Source organism: Chlorocebus sabaeus, chromosome 7 (assembly GCF_047675955.1).
Source record: "Chlorocebus sabaeus isolate Y175 chromosome 7, mChlSab1.0.hap1, whole genome shotgun sequence".
Taxonomy (NCBI): domain Eukaryota; kingdom Metazoa; phylum Chordata; class Mammalia; order Primates; family Cercopithecidae; genus Chlorocebus; species Chlorocebus sabaeus.
In genome coordinates this window covers 135,972,954-135,993,311 of record NC_132910.1, presented here as the reverse complement: position 1 = coordinate 135,993,311, position 20,358 = coordinate 135,972,954, and the positions used below count along the sequence as shown (strand labels likewise).

At 40.8% G+C, this 20,358-nt stretch overlaps 1 protein-coding gene across 3 annotated transcripts in view; it reads right to left on the bottom strand.

Moving 5' to 3' along the window:
- SNX25 (sorting nexin 25) overlaps positions 1 to 20,358 on the bottom strand; it is a 153,214-nt gene that overhangs the window by 22,011 nt on the left and 110,845 nt on the right. For all 3 annotated transcript variants that reach the window (XM_008000439.3, XM_008000438.3, XM_008000440.3), the window contains exons 11-13: positions 13,573 to 13,704; positions 7,649 to 7,789; positions 3,745 to 3,858 (exon numbers count right to left, since the gene is read on the bottom strand). In XM_008000439.3, the coding sequence (XP_007998630.2) occupies positions 3,745 to 3,858; positions 7,649 to 7,789; positions 13,573 to 13,704 (387 nt within the window). The remainder of the gene's footprint in view (positions 1 to 3,744; positions 3,859 to 7,648; positions 7,790 to 13,572; positions 13,705 to 20,358) is intronic.

Here is a 20,358-nt window from a genome sequence, read left to right as displayed (position 1 = left end):
CATCACCATTGAGAAGGAGATTAAGGGAAATGGACAGTGCCCCTACTGCCCTCCCTGTCCCGGAACGCTGCAGTCTTTGTTTTTCAGAATTAAATGGTCAGTTCAACTTGTATGTGAGGATGCACCAGAAGGAGTGAGATATTCTCCCCCTACCTTGATGTCCTTCCCTCATCTACTCTCTAACATTTCACAAAATAGCAGGATATGATACTAATGGTAAGTCTCAAATTTAATACAATCAGCATATTAATAGGGAAATCATTACAGATGTAAATCTTTGACCTTAAATTATATTCAATTATGAAGGAAAACAACTCAAACAATTCAACAGCAAAACACGCAGACACACACAATAATCCCATTAAAAAGTGGGCAAAGGACTTGAATAGAGACAAATGAAAACATAAAAATAGAAAACAGGTACATGAAAAAATTATCAACATCATGAATCAGGGAAATATAAATCAAAGCCAGGAGACACCATCTCGTGCCAGACAAAAGAAGTGTTGGTAAGGATATGAAAGAAAAGGGAACCCAAGTACACTGTTGGTGGGACTGTAAATTAGTACAGTCATTATGAAAAATGGTACAGAGGCTCCTCAAAAAATTAAAAATAGAGCTACCATATGATCCAACAATGTCACTACTGGATATGTATCCGAAGGAAATGAAATCAGTTTGCCAAAGAGATATCTGCATTCCCATGTTTAAAGCAGCACTATTCATAATAAAGAGGCAAGACATGGAATCAACTTAGGCGTTCAACAGACGATTGGATAGAGAAAATGTGGTATACATACATCAAGCTTGTCCAACCCACAGCCTGTGGGCTACATGTGGCCCAATGCAAATTTGTAAACTTTCTTAAAACATTATGAGATTTTTTTGTGATTTTTTTTAAAGCTCATCAGTTATCATTAGTGTATTTTATGTGTGGCCCAAGACAATCCTTCTTCTCGCAGTGTGGCTCAGAGAAGTCAAAAGATTGAACAAGATGGAATATTATTCAGCCATAAAGAAGAATGAAATCCTGCCGATTGCAACAACGTGAATGAACCTGGAGGACCTAAGTTGAGTGAAACAACCAGAAAGACAAATACTGCATGACCTCACTCATCTGCATAATCTGAAAAAAAATGGATATATTAAGAGGTAGAGAGAGGTGGTTACCAGAGACTGGGGAGGTAAGGATGGCAGAGATTGGTCAATGGCTGGAAAGTTACAATTTAACAGGAGGAATAAGTTCTGGTGTTCTATTGCTCGGTTGGGTGACTGGCTAACAGTAAGGTATTATATATCAAAAAGGAGCGAGAAGAAAGGCTTTTTAATGTTCTCACCACAAAGAAATGATAAATGTGGCTGGGCACAGTGGCTCACACCTGTAATCCCAGCACTCTGGGAGGCCAAGGCAGATTGGTCACCTGAGGTCAGGAGTTCGAGACCTGCCTGTCCAACATGATGAAACTCCAACTCTACTAAAGATACAAAAATTAGCCAGGCGTGGTGGCATAATCCCAGCTACTTGGGGGGCTGAGGCATTAGAATTGCTTGAACCCAGGTGGTGGAGGTTGCAGTGAGCTGAGACTGCACCACTGCACTCCAGCCTGGACAAGAGAGCAAGAGTCTGTCTCAGAAAAATAAAGAAATGATAAATGCATGAGGTGATGGATATGCTAACTGCTGTGATTTGATCATAACATATACATGTATCAAAACATCAAACTGTACCTCATAAATACATACAAGTGCAATGTCAATTTAAATAATTCTTTAAAGGATACAAATATGCAGAGTATTTTTTTCAGTCTCAGAATTTCTAGCTTCTACTGCATAGACAAAACTTGTTTTATGAGGCAAAGTTCCATGCCTCTGAGAACTTCAGGGCTTTAAGAGCCAAGGTGTGATTAACAATTATACTCTGAATATAGATGGTGCAGCAAAGGAAAAAACAGTGGTCGTTATTGAGGACAGCACACCTTTGGCCTTATTATTTAAAAACAGACTGATAGAAAATAATAAAGTGTTTAAAGGAAATTAAGAAAATATCTTCAGGGCCTTGGAGTAGGCCAAGATTTCTTAATAGGCACAAAAGGCATTAACCATAAAAAAAAAAAAAAAAAAAATGATAAAGTAGGCTAAATTAAAATTGAGAACATCTGTACATTAAAAGAAATCATTAAGGAAAAGACAATCGATAGAAAGGGGGACAATATTTGTAGCACATAAGATCGGACAAGGAACTCATATCCAGACCGTGGACAAACCCATACATCATTATGGAAAGGATGAGCAGCAGCACAATAGAAAAGCAGACACAACAAACAGCCAGGCACAGTGGCTCACGCCCAGAGTCCCAGCACTTTGGGAGGTCCAGGTGGGCAGATCACCTGAGGTTGGGAGTTTGAGACCAACCCGACCAACGTGGTGAAGCCCCATCTCTACTGAAAACACAAAAATTAGCCAGGCATGGTGGCGGGAGCCTGTAATCCCAGCTACTTGGGAGGCTGAGGCAGGAGAATCACTCGAACCCGGGAGGCAGAGGTTGCAGTGAGACAGGATCGTGTCATTGCACTCCAGCCTGGGCAACAAGAGTGAAACTCAGTCTCAAAAAAAAAAAGAAAAAACAAAAACCCCAAACGCAATGAGATACCACTACACCCAAAATGGCTAAGAAGAAGAAGGCAAAAAATAAGTGTTGGTGAGGATGTGGAGCAATTAGAACCCTTACACACTGCTGGGGAGGTTATAAAAACTGCTATGACCATGAAGAAAAATGGAAAAATCCTAATCTCTGGGCATCAGCCGACATATATTTGCCAAAAGACCAGTATTAGATGTTTATATAAGCACTCTTGGTAAAAGCCTCAGAGTGGAAAGGAGTCAAAGGCTCGTCAACAATGGAATGACTTTGGAATGCAGTATATTCACACAATAAAAACCTCTCACAGCAACAAAAATGAATCATCTACAACTAAGATAACACGATGGACGAGTCCTGTGAACATAATGAGTGAAAGAAGTCAGAAACGAAGGAATCCACACCATACGGTTCCATTTATATAAAGTTCAAAGACAACTGTAACTAATCTATGGTGCTGGAAGCTGGGACAGCAGTTCCCTTTGGTGGGGGGCAGTGATGGGAGGGAGCTGGGGGCTGCTGGTGAAAATCAGTTTGTTGGACTGGCTGCTACTTACCTGGGTGTGTTCAGTTTGTGAAATGGAGGCAGTTACACACTTATGTGTATTTTTATATGTATATTTTATTTTAATTTTAAAAAAACACCCAGCCGGGCGCGGTGGCTCCCGCCTGTAATCCCAGCACTTTGGGGGGCCGAGGCGGCCGGATCACGAGGTCAGGAGATGGAGACCATCCTGGCTAACACGGTGAAACCCCGTCTCTACTCAAAATACAAAAAATTAGCCGGGGGTGGTGGCAGCACCTGTAGTCCCAGCTACTCAGGAGGTTGAGGCAGGAGAATGGCATGAGCCCGGGAGGCAGAGCTTGCAGTGAGCCGAGACGGCGCCACTCACTCCAGCCTGGGGGATAAAGCGAGACTCTGTCTCAAAAACAAACAAACAAACAAAAACCAAAAACAAACAAACAAACAAAAAAACACCCAAGTTTTTTTTTAGCATCTAGCATGGCTTGTGAGAACAAAAACCAAACTACCAAGCTCTCAGAATGATGACAGTTTAACCCCAAATAACTTTTTCTCTCATATCCCACATTTTTCACTTGCTTACCTGTAAAAACTTATTTAACTGATTCTTCGACTTCTCCATAAACTTTTGATCTATAGATTTGAAAGGCAGCTTGCTAAGAGAAGGCAACTGGACTTTTCTTAAAGAAGGGACGCACTGTGGGGGGAAAAATGAAATGTTAGTATTTTGAAATTACATTTTAATCTTAAAAAAAGATTGAGAATAATAATAATTAGAATAAAACAAATCTCCTCCTCCTGTACTTGTTCCTCTGAGGTGAAAACCTACCCATTTTAATCAGGCTTGAAGAATTGGGAGGAACGGAAACTGATGGAAAAAGCTAAAGCACATCCTCAAACCTACAGATCCCTGGGAGCTGGTACGAGGCCAGGCTGGTACGAGGGACCTGCACACCATGCAGAGCAGCACATGATGTGACAAATGGAAACCTGGCTCACAGAAAGTTTTTCAACTAGAAGGTGTTGTGTTTATAACATCTCCGTAAAAAGCTAAAGTTAACAAAAGAAAACAACGGGAACAAAGAAAACTTGGGTTGTAGCTCTATTACTGCATTTCTTTTGTTTTGTTTTGTTTTTTTTTTTTGAGACAGGATCTCACTCTGTCACCCAGGCTGAGTATAGTGGCATGATCATGGCTCATGGCAGCCTTGATCTCCCCGGCTCAAGCCATTCTCCCACCTTGGCCTCCCAAGTAGCTGGGACTACAGGCACACACCACCATGCCTGGCTAATTTTTAAATTTTTGGTAGAGGCAAGGTCTATGTTGTCCAGGCCAGTCTCAAACTCCTGGATACAAGCGATCCTCCTGCCTCGGCCTCCCAAAGTGCTGGTATTACAGGCGTGAGCCACCACTCCCAGCCTTATTACTGCCTCTCAGTGAAAAACTGTAGATTGTAAGTATATTAACAAAATATATTCATAGTACGAAGAGAGCACTTTAAGTCCTCCCTTCTACTAGACACTGTGCTGGAAGCATGGCATGTGTTATTTCATCCTTACAACAACTCTGTGAAATTTTAGAGAAATGAAACAGGCAGTGAGAGCTGGAAGGGAAGACTAGAATCACAAAGTACCCAAAAAGGTGCTTCCTGTCACAGCTGTCGACAGGAAGCGTTCTCACAACAGGAAAACTCACACCGTAGGAAAGGGCCGGGGTAAGAGAAGAGCCCAGCCATCAGTCCACAGATGAGGAAAGAGGGCACAGGACAGGCATGGACTTCCATGTTTGTTTCTTTTAATGCTTCCATGTAATTGTTTTGATTGTCTAAGTAAATTTTACTTTCCGAAGACATTTCAAAATTTTTCCTCAACTCTTTTTCCTCCTGCTTTGATACTAAACTTTGGTTTCACAATAGTTTTTCACAGAGAAAACAACACATTTTTTCTGTAGTATCAATTTTACTCAACAACTGTGGGGAAAATTCATTGTTATACTGAGACAAATTTTTGCTTTCCACACTGCGAAGGTGACCAAAGATCATCTGAGAAATGTAGCATGCATGACATTCAGTTTTGGTCACTGTCCTTAAAAAGCAGTTGAAGAAATTATAGTGTGTAGTGATGAAAACAGGTTAAAAAATCACTCTGGGGACAAGGTTAAAGAAAAGAGACACATTTCATTCACAGAAGAGGAGTCTGAGAGGTCTCGTGAGGTTTTGTAAAGGAGCAGCGTGGCTTCAAACCGCGTTTTAAAACTTTGTTTTCCTTCCTCCTTTCTCCTTAATCTCAAGATGTAACTTTGAGACAGGCTGTGTATGTGTCTCCTTTCATTTTGAAGTGCAGCCTGGGAATGTGCTGTGAACCTCCACTCCCTTTCTTTCCCCATCCCATGCTTCCATGCTTTATGCACACTGATTTACCCACATGCTTGTTAAGCACACACCACGCTCCTTATCTGGTCATCTCTTTCCTTAGAAGCTTCAAGGGCCAGATCCTGATACGGACCAGACACCTCCGGCCACAGTGGCGCCGGCTGCTTCACTGGATGGAACAACAATTCAAGACGAGCCATCAGGGCAGGTCACGCCACCTGACAACTCCTAGTCCCACTGCCTCTTCTGCATTCCAAACCCTCTCTTTAAAATCCCCTGGGTTCCCTCCACAATTGAAGGGTGGAAATTTTTATTTTTGAGATGGAATCTCACTCTGTCGCCAAGGCTGGAGTGGAGTGGTATGATCTTGACTCACTGTAACCTCCGCCTCCCAGGTTCAAGTGATTCTTTCGCCTCAGCCTCTTGAGAAACCGAGACTACAAGTGTGCACCACCACACCCAACTAATTTTTTGTATTTTTAGTAGAGATGGGGATTTCACCATGTTGGCCTGGCTGGTCTTGAACTCCTGACCTCAAGGGATCCGCCCACATCAGCCTCCCAAAGTGCTGGGATTACAGGCGTGAGCCAACATGCCTGGCTGAGGGTGGAAAGTTTTAGTAAGAATTCTGCCCACTCCTTCCCTTGCTAGCATGGATAATAAAATCTCACTCTCTTTTTGTCACACCTCACTCTTGTTATTATGATGATGGCTTCTTTCTACAAGCAGCGAGCAGCTGGACCCTGTCACAGTTACAGTTTGACCAGTATCAGTTCACGCTGAGGAAGAGAAAAATGGACCTAAATTCAAGTAGAAATAATTGAAGAACTGTTCACTGCTGGGGAAGAAAGGCAATGACCCGTAGCAGAAGGAGAATTAGAGAAGACAGCAATTCCTGAGGACAAGTAGGAAGAATAATCTAAAAGTAAGATTCTATTAATAATCTTGATTTAGCCATTATGTACATGTCCTATGACAAGTCAGTTAAGCTCTGGGATCAGTTTCCCTCATCTCTCAAATAAATTAACCTAGATTAGTGGCTTTCAGACATTTTACATTGCAATCCAAAATGCACGTACATATACACATATACATAAATAAAAGCGAAACCAAAGGTCTATGAAGCAGTGCTATTACTACTGCGGCTACTACCAAAAAACACAATGATTTTTACCATGTGCCACACATCTTCTAAATGCTTTACATACACATATTCCCTTAATTCTCACAACAACCCCATAAGGTAGGCACTGTTAGTATTCGTTTTCACTGATAAGGAAAAAGAGATAAAAAGCAAGTGAGTGATAAATCCCAGGTCAGGCCGAGCACCATGGCTCACACCTATAATCCCAGCACTTTGGAAGGCCGAGGTGGGTGGATCACCTGAGGTCAGGAGTTCGAGACCAGCCTGGCCAACATGGTGAAACCCCGTCTCTACTAAAAATACAAAAAATTAGCTGGGCGTGGTGGCGCATGCCTGTAACTCCAGCTACTCGGGAGGCTGAGGCAGGAGAATCGCTTGAACCTGGGAGGCGGAGGTTGCAGTGAACTGAGATCGTGCCATTGGATTCCAGCCTGGGTGACAGAGCAAGACTCCGTCTCAAAAAATATATATATATATAAATAAAAGAATAAGTAAATAAATAAATCCCAGGTCACACAGCCATGAAGAGTAGAGCCGAGATTCAGAGCTGAGCAGTCTGGTTCTAGAGGCTGTGCTCCAAGCACTGCACCTTACTGCCTCCCTTGTATATGTGAGAGAATCCAGTGCAGTTCGTTCTTTCTACTGCTGCAACTTGTAAATGATGTTGCTACCATCAATGAATCACAATCGGCCACTGCCAGGTGTGAGAGACGTACATGATGCTCAGGTCTCTTCCAGCTCTAGGGTTCTCCGGCGATTTACAATGAAAATCAGACAATTATCTGTCCTGATGGAATTAGGCTAGACTAGATGGTTTCATCTATGAGTAAATTTCCAAATGTCAGGATGAAAATGCCACTGTGCCAGTATCAACAGCAAAGGACGAAGATTAATCAGTTTTCTTATGTGTAAAAATTGAAACGAGCTCTTGTGCAATAATTCTAGAATCTTGCAGTCATGAGTATTCATACCTCACTGAGTTTCCGGTGTAAATTCTGAAACTCGCTGAGCCTTCTAGGGACTGTCCAGTTCTTAGTTTCAACTCCTCCAACTTCTTGTAGGCTTACCGTGACAAAGTAACATGGCAATTGCTCACCATTCTCTTCTGTAACCTTGGGGAAAACATCAAAATCGATACTTAACAAAAAGCATGTTGAACGGATGCAGCAGGAAGATTTGTAAGTGTCCTCCTAAGGAGATTTCCCTCCTCATGGTGTACCCTGCAGGATCCCTGGAACTGTGAATATTACAGATTTTATTCCAGCGAGTAAGTTACATTATATGGCATAGTAGACCTTAAAATAGGGGGATTTCCTAGGTGGGCCTAACCTAAAAGCAAAGAGTTTTTGCTAGCCAGTAATACGAAAGGAAGTCAGAAAGATTCAAATTCCAAGAAGGAAGCCAGCAAGAGAACAGAGATCTCAGTTCTATGACCAAAAGGAACTCAATTCTGCCAACAATCTGAATAAGCTTGGAAGTGGGTTTTACTGAGTCTTCAGACAAGACCTTAGTCTGGGAAACATACTGACTTCAGCCTGTGATCCAGCCGGCAGGGAACCAAGGTATCCTGAGCTGGACTCCAGACCGACAGAGGTGTGACCAATAAATGGGTGTTGCTTTAAGCATGAAATGTGTTACACAGCAAAAGAAAACTAATACAGCAGGCTCATCCTGTGTTACTTTGAAAATAAATTAATAGCAAGCAAACAGGCATCAAATACATCAGAACCTCTCTCAGAGAAGGATGAGGGCACCTCCAGTTTAATTTCAGGATCCAACAAGCCCTGATTTCTATTCTTACTAAATTTTACACTGGGAGATAAAATTTCCTTTACCTCCCAACTGAGATATTGTGTGTGTCTGTGTGTGTGTGAGCACGCGCGCACACACACACACACACAAAATAATCCAGAATAGGCCACTACTATACTTAACATAAGAAGATAAAAGAAAAAAATGTAAAATGCATTGAATTTGAGCTTGAATTAGCATCATAAATTGAATTAGAGTCAGTAAGAAAGGCGAGGGAAAGAGATGAGAGGTTTACTGAGCACCCACTCTGTGAGGCAGGATTATCACCCCACTGTAAGGATAGGGAAGGAGAGGTACAGACAGGGTACCTGACTTTCCTAAGACCACACTTCTGATGAGTCAGCTAGCACAGAATACAGGCATGTCTGGCTTGATGAAAATGCATCTTCCACACCTTCCTGGGACTGCTTTGTGAGCTCCAGACGTCAGGTGCCCCTTTCCCATTTCCACTATCTTTCCCCCGGCCAGAGTACCTCAGCAAGCTCCTTAGCAGCAACTGACTGCCAGGGCACAGAGCCCTGTGATGGTTTCCATTCCTTCCTTCCCTTTCTGCCTCCCCTAATATTTGCCTTTGGAAGATGATTTTAATACGCTGTGAAGCGTCAGGGCCAGCTCTAAGCAAAACTGAGAAGATAACAGAATTTGTATTCTGTCCTCCAGCAGCCTCTTGTAGCCATTACATTCCCCTGAGCCCATTACCTTCCCACACTTCCACCCAAACAATAACTACCTGCAGTTACTGAGGGTTTCTATGTGGGAGTCCGAGGTTGGGCATGACCTTCCCTGATCCACTGCTCCCTGCCTTCCATGGAGAAATGTGTATTGTTCAACAGCTTAGCTTAATGGGAGCACCAGCAAGTGCCAAGGACATGCAGAAGGCACCTGGTTAGGCTCTCATGTACTGTGTGTCCTTTCAGGGTAGGTCTTGGAGAACATGCTTTGTTTTGCTATCCAACCTAGAGATAAATTTAAGGTTGTGAATTGACCCTCTCCCAACCCCTGTAAGAGTGTCAAGCCAGTGGCTTGATGGAAAGGCAGGGAAGAACAAAGATAAGTCATATGAAATACCATTGAGGACAAAAAAAGCACTCTCTTGCTCAGGACCTTGATATTTGCATATAATGTGGTTATGCAAACGACCACATTATATGACTTTCATCTCCAGGTTTCTACTTGACAGACAGTAGGGCAGGGGAGAAGGAAGTTGTCAACAGTAATGACGTAAACTCCTATAAGCATCTTTCCTCCTAAATGAAATTATTTTTATAGACAAATGAAAAAGGATACAGTATATTCTATAAACTCTTATCTCATATCCCTCAAAAAAAAAAACAGCAAAACAATTCAAAAAATATATTCATTGAAGATTTTAGAGATACTGAAATTTAAGCAATTGAAGTCAGTAGGATGAAACAATCAGATGCACTTACATTTTTAGTTTTTCATCTCCAAGATTCATTTCAACCCTCAATGGAAAAATAAACGGCTAATTCAAGGACATTAAAGTTGCTTTCAATTCCAGTGAACAGGAAAAACGTGCTGTTTGAAGTGGAGTGAGATCAGATCTACACCACGCAGCCTTGTATAGTTTCCAGTCATGAGCGAACCAGAGTGAAAATTATGGGGGAAGGAAGGTAGGACAAATATGGTCTAAAAGAATGAGCATAAGTCTTCTACCCTCAATATTCATTCTTCAGGATAAAATCTTTTTTTTTTTTTTTTTTTTTTTTTTTTTTTTTTTTGTTTTTTTTTTTTTTTTTGTTTTGTTTTTTTAATTTATTTATTATTATTAAACTTCAAGTTGTAGGGTACATGTGCACAACGTGCAGGTTTGCTACATATGTATACTTGTGCCATGTTGGTGTGCTGCACCCATCAACTCGTCATTTACATCAGGTATAACTCCCAATGCAATCCCTCCCCCCTCCCCCCTCCCCATGATAGGCCCCGGTGTGTGATGTTCCCCTTCCCGAGTCCAAGTGATCTCATTGTTCAGTTCCCACCTACGAGTGAGAACATGCGGTGTTTGGTTTTCTGTTCTTGTGATAGTTTGCTAAGAATGATGGTTTCCAGCTGCATCCATGTCCCTACAAAGGACACAAACTCATCCTTTTTTATGGCTGCATAGTATTCCATGGTGTATATGTGCCACATTTTCTTAATCCAATCTGTCACTGATGGACATTTGGGTTGATTCCAAGTCTTTGCTATTGTGAATAGTGCTGCAATAAACATACGTGTGCATGTGTCCTTATAGCAGCATAATTTATAATCCTTTGGGTATATACCCAGTAATGGGATGGCTGGGTCATATGGTACATCTAGTTCTAGATCCTTGAGGAATCGCCATACTGTTTTCCATAATGGTTGAACTAGTTTACAATCCCACCAACAGTGTAAAAGTGTTCCTATTTCTCCACATCCTCTCCAGCACCTGTTGTTTCCTGACTTTTGAATGATCGCCATTCTAACTGGTGTGAGATGGTATCTCATTGTGGTTTTGATTTGCATTTCTCTGATGGCCAGTGATGATGAGCATTTTTTCATGTGTCTGTTGGCTGTATGAATGTCTTCTTTTGAGAAATGTCTGTTCATATCCTTTGCCCACTTTTGGATGGGGTTGTTTGTTTTTTTCTTGTAAATTTGTTGGAGTTCTTTGTAGGTTCTGGATATTAGCCCTTTGTCAGATGAGTAGATTGCAAAAATTTTCTCCCATTCTGTAGGTTGCCTGCTCACTCTGATGGTAGTTTCTTTTGCTGTGCAGAAGCTCTTTAGTTTGATGAGATCCCATTTGTCAATTTTGGCTTTTGCTGCCGTTGCTTTTGGTGTTTTAGACATGAAGTCTTTGCCCATGCCTATGTCCTGAATGGTACTACCTAGGTTTTCCTCTAGGATTTTTATGGTATTAGGTCTAACATTTAAGTCTCTAATCCATCTTGAATTAATTTTCGTATAAGGAGTAAGGAAAGGATCCAGTTTCAGCTTTCTACTTATGGCTAGCCAGTTTTCCCAGCACCATTTATTAAATAGGGAATCCTTTCCCCATTTCTTGTTTCTCTCAGGTTTGTCAAAGATCAGATGGCTGTAGATGTGTGGTATTATTTCTGAGGACTCTGTTCTGTTCCATTGGTCTATATCTCTGTTTTGGTACCAGTACCATGCTGTTTTGGTTACTGTAGCCTTGTAGTATAGTTTGAAGTCAGGTAGCGTGATGCCTCCAGCTTTGTTCTTTTGACTTAGGATTGTCTTGGAGATGCGGGCTCTTTTTTGGTTCCATATGAACTTTAAAGCAGTTTTTTCCAATTCTGTGAAGAAGCTCATTGGTAGCTTGATGGGGATGGCATTGAATCTATAAATTACCTTGGGCAGTATGGCCATTTTCACGATATTGATTCTTCCTATCCATGAGCATGGTATGTTCTTCCATTTGTTTGTGTCCTCTTTGATTTCACTGAGCAGTGGTTTGTAGTTCTCCTTGAAGAGGTCCTTTACATCCCTTGTAAGTTGGATTCCTAGGTATTTTATTCTCTTTGAAGCAATTGTGAATGGAAGTTCATTCCTGATTTGGCTCTCTGTTTGACTGTCACTGGTGTATAAGAATGCTTGTGATTTTTGCACATTAATTTTGTATCCTGAGACTTTGCTGAAGTTGCTGATCAGCTTAAGGAGATTTTGGGCTGAGACAATGGGGTTTTCTAAATATACAATCATGTCGTCTGCAAACAGGGACAATTTGACTTCTTCTTTTCCTAACTGAATCCCCTTGATTTCTTTCTCTTGCCTGATTGCCCTAGCCAGAACTTCCAACACTATGTTGAATAGGAGTGGTGAGAGAGGGCATCCCTGTCTTGTGCCAGTTTTCAAAGGGAATTTTTCCAGTTTTTGCCCATTCAGTATGATATTGGCTGTGGGTTTGTCATAAATAGCTCTTATGATTTTGAGGTACGTTCCATCAATACCGAATTTATTGAGTGTTTTTAGCATGAAGGGCTGTTGAATTTTGTCAAAAGCCTTTTCTGCATCTATTGAGATAATGATGTGGTTCTTGTCTTTGGTTCTGTTTATATGCTGGATTATGTTTATTGATTTGCGAATGTTGAACCAGCCTTGCATCCCAGGGATGAAGCCCACTTGATCATGGTGGATAAGCTTTTTGATGTGCTGCTGAATCCGGTTTGCCAGTATTTTATTGAGGATTTTTGCATCGATGTTCATCAGGGATATTGGTCTAAAATTCTCTTTTTTTGTTGTGTCTCTGCCAGGCTTTGGTATCAGGATGATGTTGGCCTCATAAAATGAGTTAGGGAGGATTCCCTCTTTTTCTATTGATTGGAATAGTTTCAGAAGGAATGGTACCAGCTCCTCCTTGTACCTCTGGTAGAATTCAGCTGTGAATCCATCTGGTCCTGGACTTTTTTTGGTTGGTAGGCTATTAATTATTGCCTCAATTTCAGAGCCTACTATTGTTCTATTCAGGGATTCAACTTCTTCCTGGTTTAGTCTTGGAAGAGTGTAAGTGTCCAGGAAATTATCCATTTCTTCTAGATTTTCCAGTTTATTTGCGTAGAGGTGTTTATAGTATTCTCTGATGGTAGTTTGTATTTCTGTGGGGTCGGTGGTGATATCCCCTTTATCATTTTTAATTGCGTCGATTTGATTCTTCTCTCTTTTCTTCTTTATTAGTCTTGCTAGTGGTCTGTCAATTTTGTTGATCTTTTCAAAAAACCAACTCCTGGATTCATTGATTTTTTGGAGGGTTTTTTGTGTCTCTATCTCCTTCAGTTCTGCTCTGATCTTAGTTATTTCTTGCCTTCTGCTAGCTTTCGAATGTGTTTGCTCTTGCTTCTCTAGTTCTTTTAATTGCGATGTTAGAGTGTCAATTTTAGATCTTTCCTGCTTTCTCTTGTGGGCATTTAGTGCTATAAATTTCCCTCTACACACTGCTTTAAATGTGTCCCAGAGATTCTGGTATGTTGTATCTTTGTTCTCATTGGTTTCAAAGAACATCTTTATTTCTGCCTTCATTTCGTTTAATAAAGTCAAACTTTTAAAATAAATTAAGAGGAAAAGCAGTCAAACCTACCTCTCCACTGGTGATGGAGGCTTTCCACATGCCAAGGTTTTCACACCACCAATCCGTTCTTGCCATGTGCAGCTGAAGGTCTGTGCGTTCTTTCTCTATTAGGATTATTTCATCCCTCAACTTGGAAACAATCTGCCACAGGGAAAATATCCTGGGAGTTATGAAAACACTTAAAACTACGCAATTCGGCAAAGTAGCAGGATTCAAAGTTGACACACAATAATCAGCTGTGTTTCAATACACTAACAGTGAATAATCCAAAAACAAAATTAGGAAAAAAATTCCACTTACAATAGCATTAAGAAAAATTCTTAGGAATTAATGTAAACAAGGAGGTGAAATAATTCTACAATGAAAACTATAAAACACTGATGAAAGAAACTAAAGAAAACAAATATCTGTAAAGGCATCCCATGTTCATGGATTGGAAGAATTAATATTGCTGTCAGTACTACCCCAAGCAATCTACAGGTTCAATGCAATCCCCAACAAAATTTCAATAACAGTTTTTTGCAGAAATAAAAAAAAAAACTCATCCCAAAATCCATATAAAATCTCAAGAGACCCCAAATAGCCAAAACAATTTTGAAAGAGAACGAAGTTGGAGGACTCAATACTTCTTGACTTCAAAACTTACTACAAAGCTACAATAATCAAAACAGTGTGGTACTGGCATAAAGACAAATATATAGACCCAGGGAATATAGCCCAGAAATAATATATGGTCAAGTGATTTTCAACAAGGGTGTCAAGACCATTCAATGGGGGAAAGAACAGTGTTTTCAACAAATCATGCTGGGAAGATTGGATATTCACATGCAAAAGAAAGAAGCTGGACCCTTGCCACCTAACCCTATATACAACAATTAACTCAAAGTAGATTAAAGATCTAAACAAAAGAGCTAAAAATCATAAAATGCATAAAAGAGAATATAGGTGGCCGGGCACAGGGCACAGTGGCTCACACCTGTAATACTAGCACTTTGGGAGGTTGAGGCGGGTGGATCACCTGAGGTAAGGAGTTGGAGACCAGCCTGGCCAACATGACAAAACCCTGTCTCTACTAAAAATACAAAAATTAGCCAGGTTGGTAGGGGGGTACCTATAATCCCAGCTACTCAGGAGGCTAAGGCAGGAGAATTGCTTGAACCTGGGGGTTGGAGGTTGCAGGGAGCTGAGATTGTGCTGCTTCACTCCAGCCTGGAGTGAAGACAGAGCGAGACTCCATCTCAAACAAAACCAAACCAAACCAAACAAAAACAAAAACAGAATATAGGGGAAAAGCTTCATCACATTGGCTTTGGCTATGATTTACTAGTTATGACACTTTAAAAGCACAGGCAACAAAAGAAGAAATAGACAAACTGGAATTCATCAAAATTTAAAACTGTGCATCAAAGAACACTACTGATATAGTAAAAATGCAAACCACAAAATATAAGAAAATATTTGCAAATCACCTCTCTGACAGAGTTTCCATCTCCAGAATATAGAAAACTCCTAAACCTCAACAAAACCACAAACAACCCAATTTAAAAACGCACAAAGGATTTGAACAGACATTTTCCAGAGACACAAATGGCCAACAGAAATGCAAATCAGAATCAAAATAAGATGCCACCTGATAACCATTAGGATGACTACTATAAAATAAGAAAATAACGAGTGTTGGCAGGGAGGACATGGAGAGATCAGAACCCTTGTGCACTGGTAGTGGGAATGTAAAATGGTATAGATGTTGTGGTAGAGAGTTTAACGATTCCTCAAAAAATTAAAAACAGAATTAGCATAGAACCCAGCAATTCTACGTCTGGGTATATACCAAAAGAACTGGAAGCAAGATCTTTTTAAGAGGTATTTGTATAACCACATTCACTGTAACATTACTAACAATAGCCAAGAAGTGGAAGTAAACCAAATGTCTATTGCTGGATAGTTAGTAAAACAAAATGTGGTATAAACATACAATGAAATATGATTCAGCCTTAAAAAGCAATGAAATTCTAACACACACTACCACATGGATGAAGCCTGAAGACATTACTCTAAGTGAAAAACGCCAGTCACAGAAGGACAAATGTTGCGTGATTCCACTAACATCAGGTAGTTGGAGGAGCTAAATTCATAGAGATAAAAAATAGAATGATGATTTTTCCAGAGCAGGAGGGAGGGAAAAATGGGGAACCATTGTTTCATAGATACAAAATTTCAGTTTTTCATGATGAGAAAAGTTCTGGTGATGGTTGCAAAATACTAAAAAGCTTCTGCACAGAAAAATAATTAGCAGAAATAACAGACAACCCACAGAGTGGGAAAAAAATCTTCACAATCTATACATCCAACAAAGGACTAATATCCAGAATCTACAAAAAACTCAAACGAATTCGCAAGAAAAAAAACAAACAATCCCATCAAAAAGTGAGCTAAGTACACAAATAGACAATTCTGAAAAGAAGATGTACAAACGGCCAACAAGCATATAAAAAAAATGCTCAACATCAGGAATTATCAGGGCAATGCAAATCAAAACCACAATGTGATACCACCTTACTCCTGCAAGCATGTCCATAATAAAAAAAAAAAAATACAACAATAGTAGATGTTGGTAAAAACGGAACATTTTTACACGGTTGGTGGGAATGTAAACTAGTACAACCACTATGGAAAACAGTATGGAGATTCCTTAAAGAATTAAAAGTACATCTACTGTTTGATCCAGCAATCCCACTACTAGGCATCTACTCAGAGGAAAAGAAGTCATTATACAAAAAAGATACTTGCACAGGCATGTTTATAGCATCACAATTTGCAATTTCAAAAATATGGAACCAGCCCAAATGCCCATCAATCAACAAGTGGATAAAGAAAATGTGATCTGTATGGAGCATAGAATACTACTCAGCCATAAAAAGAAACGAAATAATGGCCTTCACAGCAACCTGGATGGACTTGGAGACTATTATTCCAAGTGGAGTAACTCAGGAATGGAAAACCAAGTATCACATGTTCTCACTCATAAGTGGAAGCTAAGCTATGAGGAGGCAAAAGCATGACGATGATACATTGGACTTTGGGGATTTTGGAGAGGGCTGGAGCGGGGATGAGGGATAAAAGATTACAACTGAGTACAGTGTACACTGCTTAGGTGATGGGTGCAACAAAAATCTCAGAAAGCACCACTAAAGAATTTATTCATGTAACCAAATACCACCAGCTCCCTAAAAAGTACTGAAATAAAAAATAAAATTTTAAAAATAGCTAAAATGGTAAATGTTATATATATTTTACCAGAATTTACAAAAATAATTAATATTTTTTAAATGCCACATTCACCATCTCTTCAGATCTCTTTTATGAGAAAGCCTACAAAGTTATAGAACTCTGTAGTTTGCGGACAGCAGCTTTGCTCCAAAACTCTCCTGAATCTGCAGTGTTCAAGGGCCCTCTCCTTCCTCAGAAAGCCTACAGGAAGCACTCCTTGCCTATGCCACTGTCTTGTGTTTTATCATCAATAAGTACTGTGATCATTTTATTTTCATGTCTGTTTTAATTCCATAACCAGCATATTTGCTCCTTGAGGGCAGGCGTCAGACTCTATGTTACACTGAATGTTCAGTGACTAGCACAGCACCATGCATTTACTCATCACTTGTGTTACTGAGATTCTTTATGGTTAATGGTTTACTCCCAGCATTACCCTAGAATTGGACAGTTTGCTCCAGACTCACAAAATCTCTGTAAAGGAAAAAAACAAAAAAACCGGCCTGGTGTGGTGGTTCACGCCTGTAATCCCAGCACTTGGGGAGGCCGAGGCGGGTGGATCACGAGGTCAGGAGATCGAGACCATCCTGACTAACATGGTGAAACCCCATTTCTACTAAAAATACAAAACAAAATTAGCCGGGCACGGTGGCGGGCGCCTGTAGTCCCAGCTACTCGGGAGGCTGAGGCAGAGGCAGGAGAATGGCAGGAACCCGGGAGGCGGAGCTTACAGTGAGCTGAGATTGCGCCACCGCACTCCAGCCTGGGGGACAGGGCGAGACTCTGTCTCAACAACAACAACAACAACAACAACAACAAACAAAACAAAAAAACCTAGGCAGTAAATTTCAGGAATCAAACTAAAAGGCTAGCTTTACCATCTGGCGGCTAATTACACTGCTGGTACAGAGGTCTGTGAGAAGGAGGGTTAAGCAAACCACTGGCATTCTGTATTGAGGAGAAGTCTGCACCACTGGGTACTCACAGGAAAATGATCTGATTAATAATTAGATATTTAATCCAGAAAAGTCTTACTATTACAAGATATTGGGGGTGGAGTGTGTTAATTGCTAGATTGCCAAAACCGTTTTCAACATTAATCTTAGGGTTTTTTTTTTTTTTTTTGAGACTGAGTTTCACTCTGTTGCCCAGTCTGGAGTGCAATGGCGTGATCTCGGCTCATTGCCACCTCCACCTCCCAGGTTCAAGCGATTCTAGTGTCTCAGCCACCCGAGTAGCTGGGATTACAGGTGCCCGCTACCATGACTGGCTAATTATTGTAGTTTTAGTAGAGGGGGGGTTTCACCACGTTGGCCAGGCTGGTCTCAAACTTCTGACCTCAGGTGATCTGCCTGCCTTGGCCTCCCAAAGTGCTGAGATTACAGGCATGAGCCACCATGCCTGGCCAATCTTAAGTTTTTTAAAAAATTAATTATTAATTTTTTTACCAACACGAGTAAAACACAAAAGGAGGACTATGTCTCCTTCTGCAGAGAAGGATCAGCTGCCTTCCATCCTCAGGGCCCTTTCTGTCCCGTGCGCAACTGCCAGAAGCAGAGTGTGCTCCGTGAGCAGCCCGTGGACACTCTGATCACATAGCAAACGTAGATCAGAGAGCAGAGTTCAAATTAAGCCACAGTACCAGTGAATTGCTCCACGTTTCCTGAAAATTCTTTCATATAATATATATGAAATATAATATAGCTAAGAATGTTTATTCCATGGTTATCAAAAGTTATTTTAAGAAGGGCTGAAGAATGTCTTTCAAACAAACAAACCAAGCAGAAAATAATTCAATGAACATTCTCTAGCTCGTCTTTCATACTGTTATCCATAGATGCATTTTAATTTGTAATGAGATGAATCCAGAATAAATAAGACAGCTGTTCTTAAAGAACATGCCACATTGCAGATACTGATTATCTGCCATGCCAGCAAATTCTGTGGATCATCTCAGACATGTTCTTGTCACTGGGAAGACGATCAGGCTTTTGAGTTCTGTATGTAGTAACTGGGAATGACTCCCTGTAAGGGGGAGAATGAACTATTTCTTATGACAATCCAGGAAACCTGGCCATTTGTTTCAGTTTCAGAGTACGATTAATATTGACTGACTGATTGATTGATGGAGTCTTGCTGTGTTGTCCAGGCTGGTGTGCAGTGGCATGATCTTGGCTGACTGCAACTTCTGTCTCCCGGGTTCAAGAGATTCTCCTGCCTCAGCCTCCTGCGTAGCTGGGATTACAGGCACCTGCCACCACGCAGGGCTAATTTTTGTATTTTTAGTAGAGACGGGGTTTCACGATGTTGTGAAGCCTCCTAAGGTGCTGGGATTACAGGCGTGAGTCACTGCGCCTGGCCACGGGTTTTTTTTGTTGTTGTTGTGGTTGTTGTTGTTGTTGAGACTATTGCCCAGTCTGGAGTGCAGTAACGTGATCACGGCTCAGTGCAGCCTTGACTTTCCAGACTCGAGAGATCCTCCTGTCTCAGCCTGCCTAGAGCTGGGGACTAGAGGCATGCACTACCATGCTGGGCTAATTTTCTTTTTTAATTTTTACTAGAAATGGGGTCTCCCTACGTTGCCCGGGCTGGTCTCAAACTCCTGGGCTCAAGCGATCCATCTATCTCAGCTTCGCAAAGGGCTGAGATTACAGGCATGGGCCATTGTGCAGCCAGCCCATCACCAATGATGATGAACGTGACACTCCCATTAAACTTCCTCCTACATAATTTTGTAAAAATATTACTACTAACCAAGATGACACACCTTTGCAGGTCTTTCTTCCTTCTCTTTTGCTTTTTCTTTGTTGAAGAAAACTCACTGTTTAACTAGACAGTAACTGGATTATAGATGAATAGATATTTTAATTGTAAATTGCTGACAGGCTCATGATACCAGTTTTTCTTACATCTTGTCTCAGGAACATTCTCCTACTACAAAAGCATTTGAATGTCTACAAAAAGAGTACTAAAGAAGGCTCAATAGGATTGGGCACATGCTCACAGAAAACCCACTGTGACTCACTGAAATTGTTTTATTTTAAGTTGCTCTCATGTTGACCACTTGAAATCCTCAAACACACATTCAGAAAGTGCCAGAGACCAATCTGGCAGACCAAAGTGCATCAGCCATATCTATATTAGAGAAACCTCCTTGTTTAATTCTAAGGAGCAAAACACAGCAAAAAAGCCACACCACAGCTTGGGTTTGAGAAAGGTCAATTAGTGAGATGCTGTACATTTTTAAACTTTCAAATTGTTGTTTTCTAGCAAAACAATTTATTTCCTGTACAATACTGTAAAGTTCCCTAAATTGCACTTGCAGCAGTTAAAAGAAAACATTTTTTTTTTCAAAATATTGTCCTCGAATATTTAATTAACTTCCAGAAATGACCCTGGCACAAGAGAAAGCTTAGCCTGTTCCCCAAAGGCCCTGTAGGCAAAGCAGATGCAAAGAACAGAGTTACTCACAGCTGAAACTGAGAAAGAACTCCAAACCATAAGAGATTAAAAACAAATGCTTTC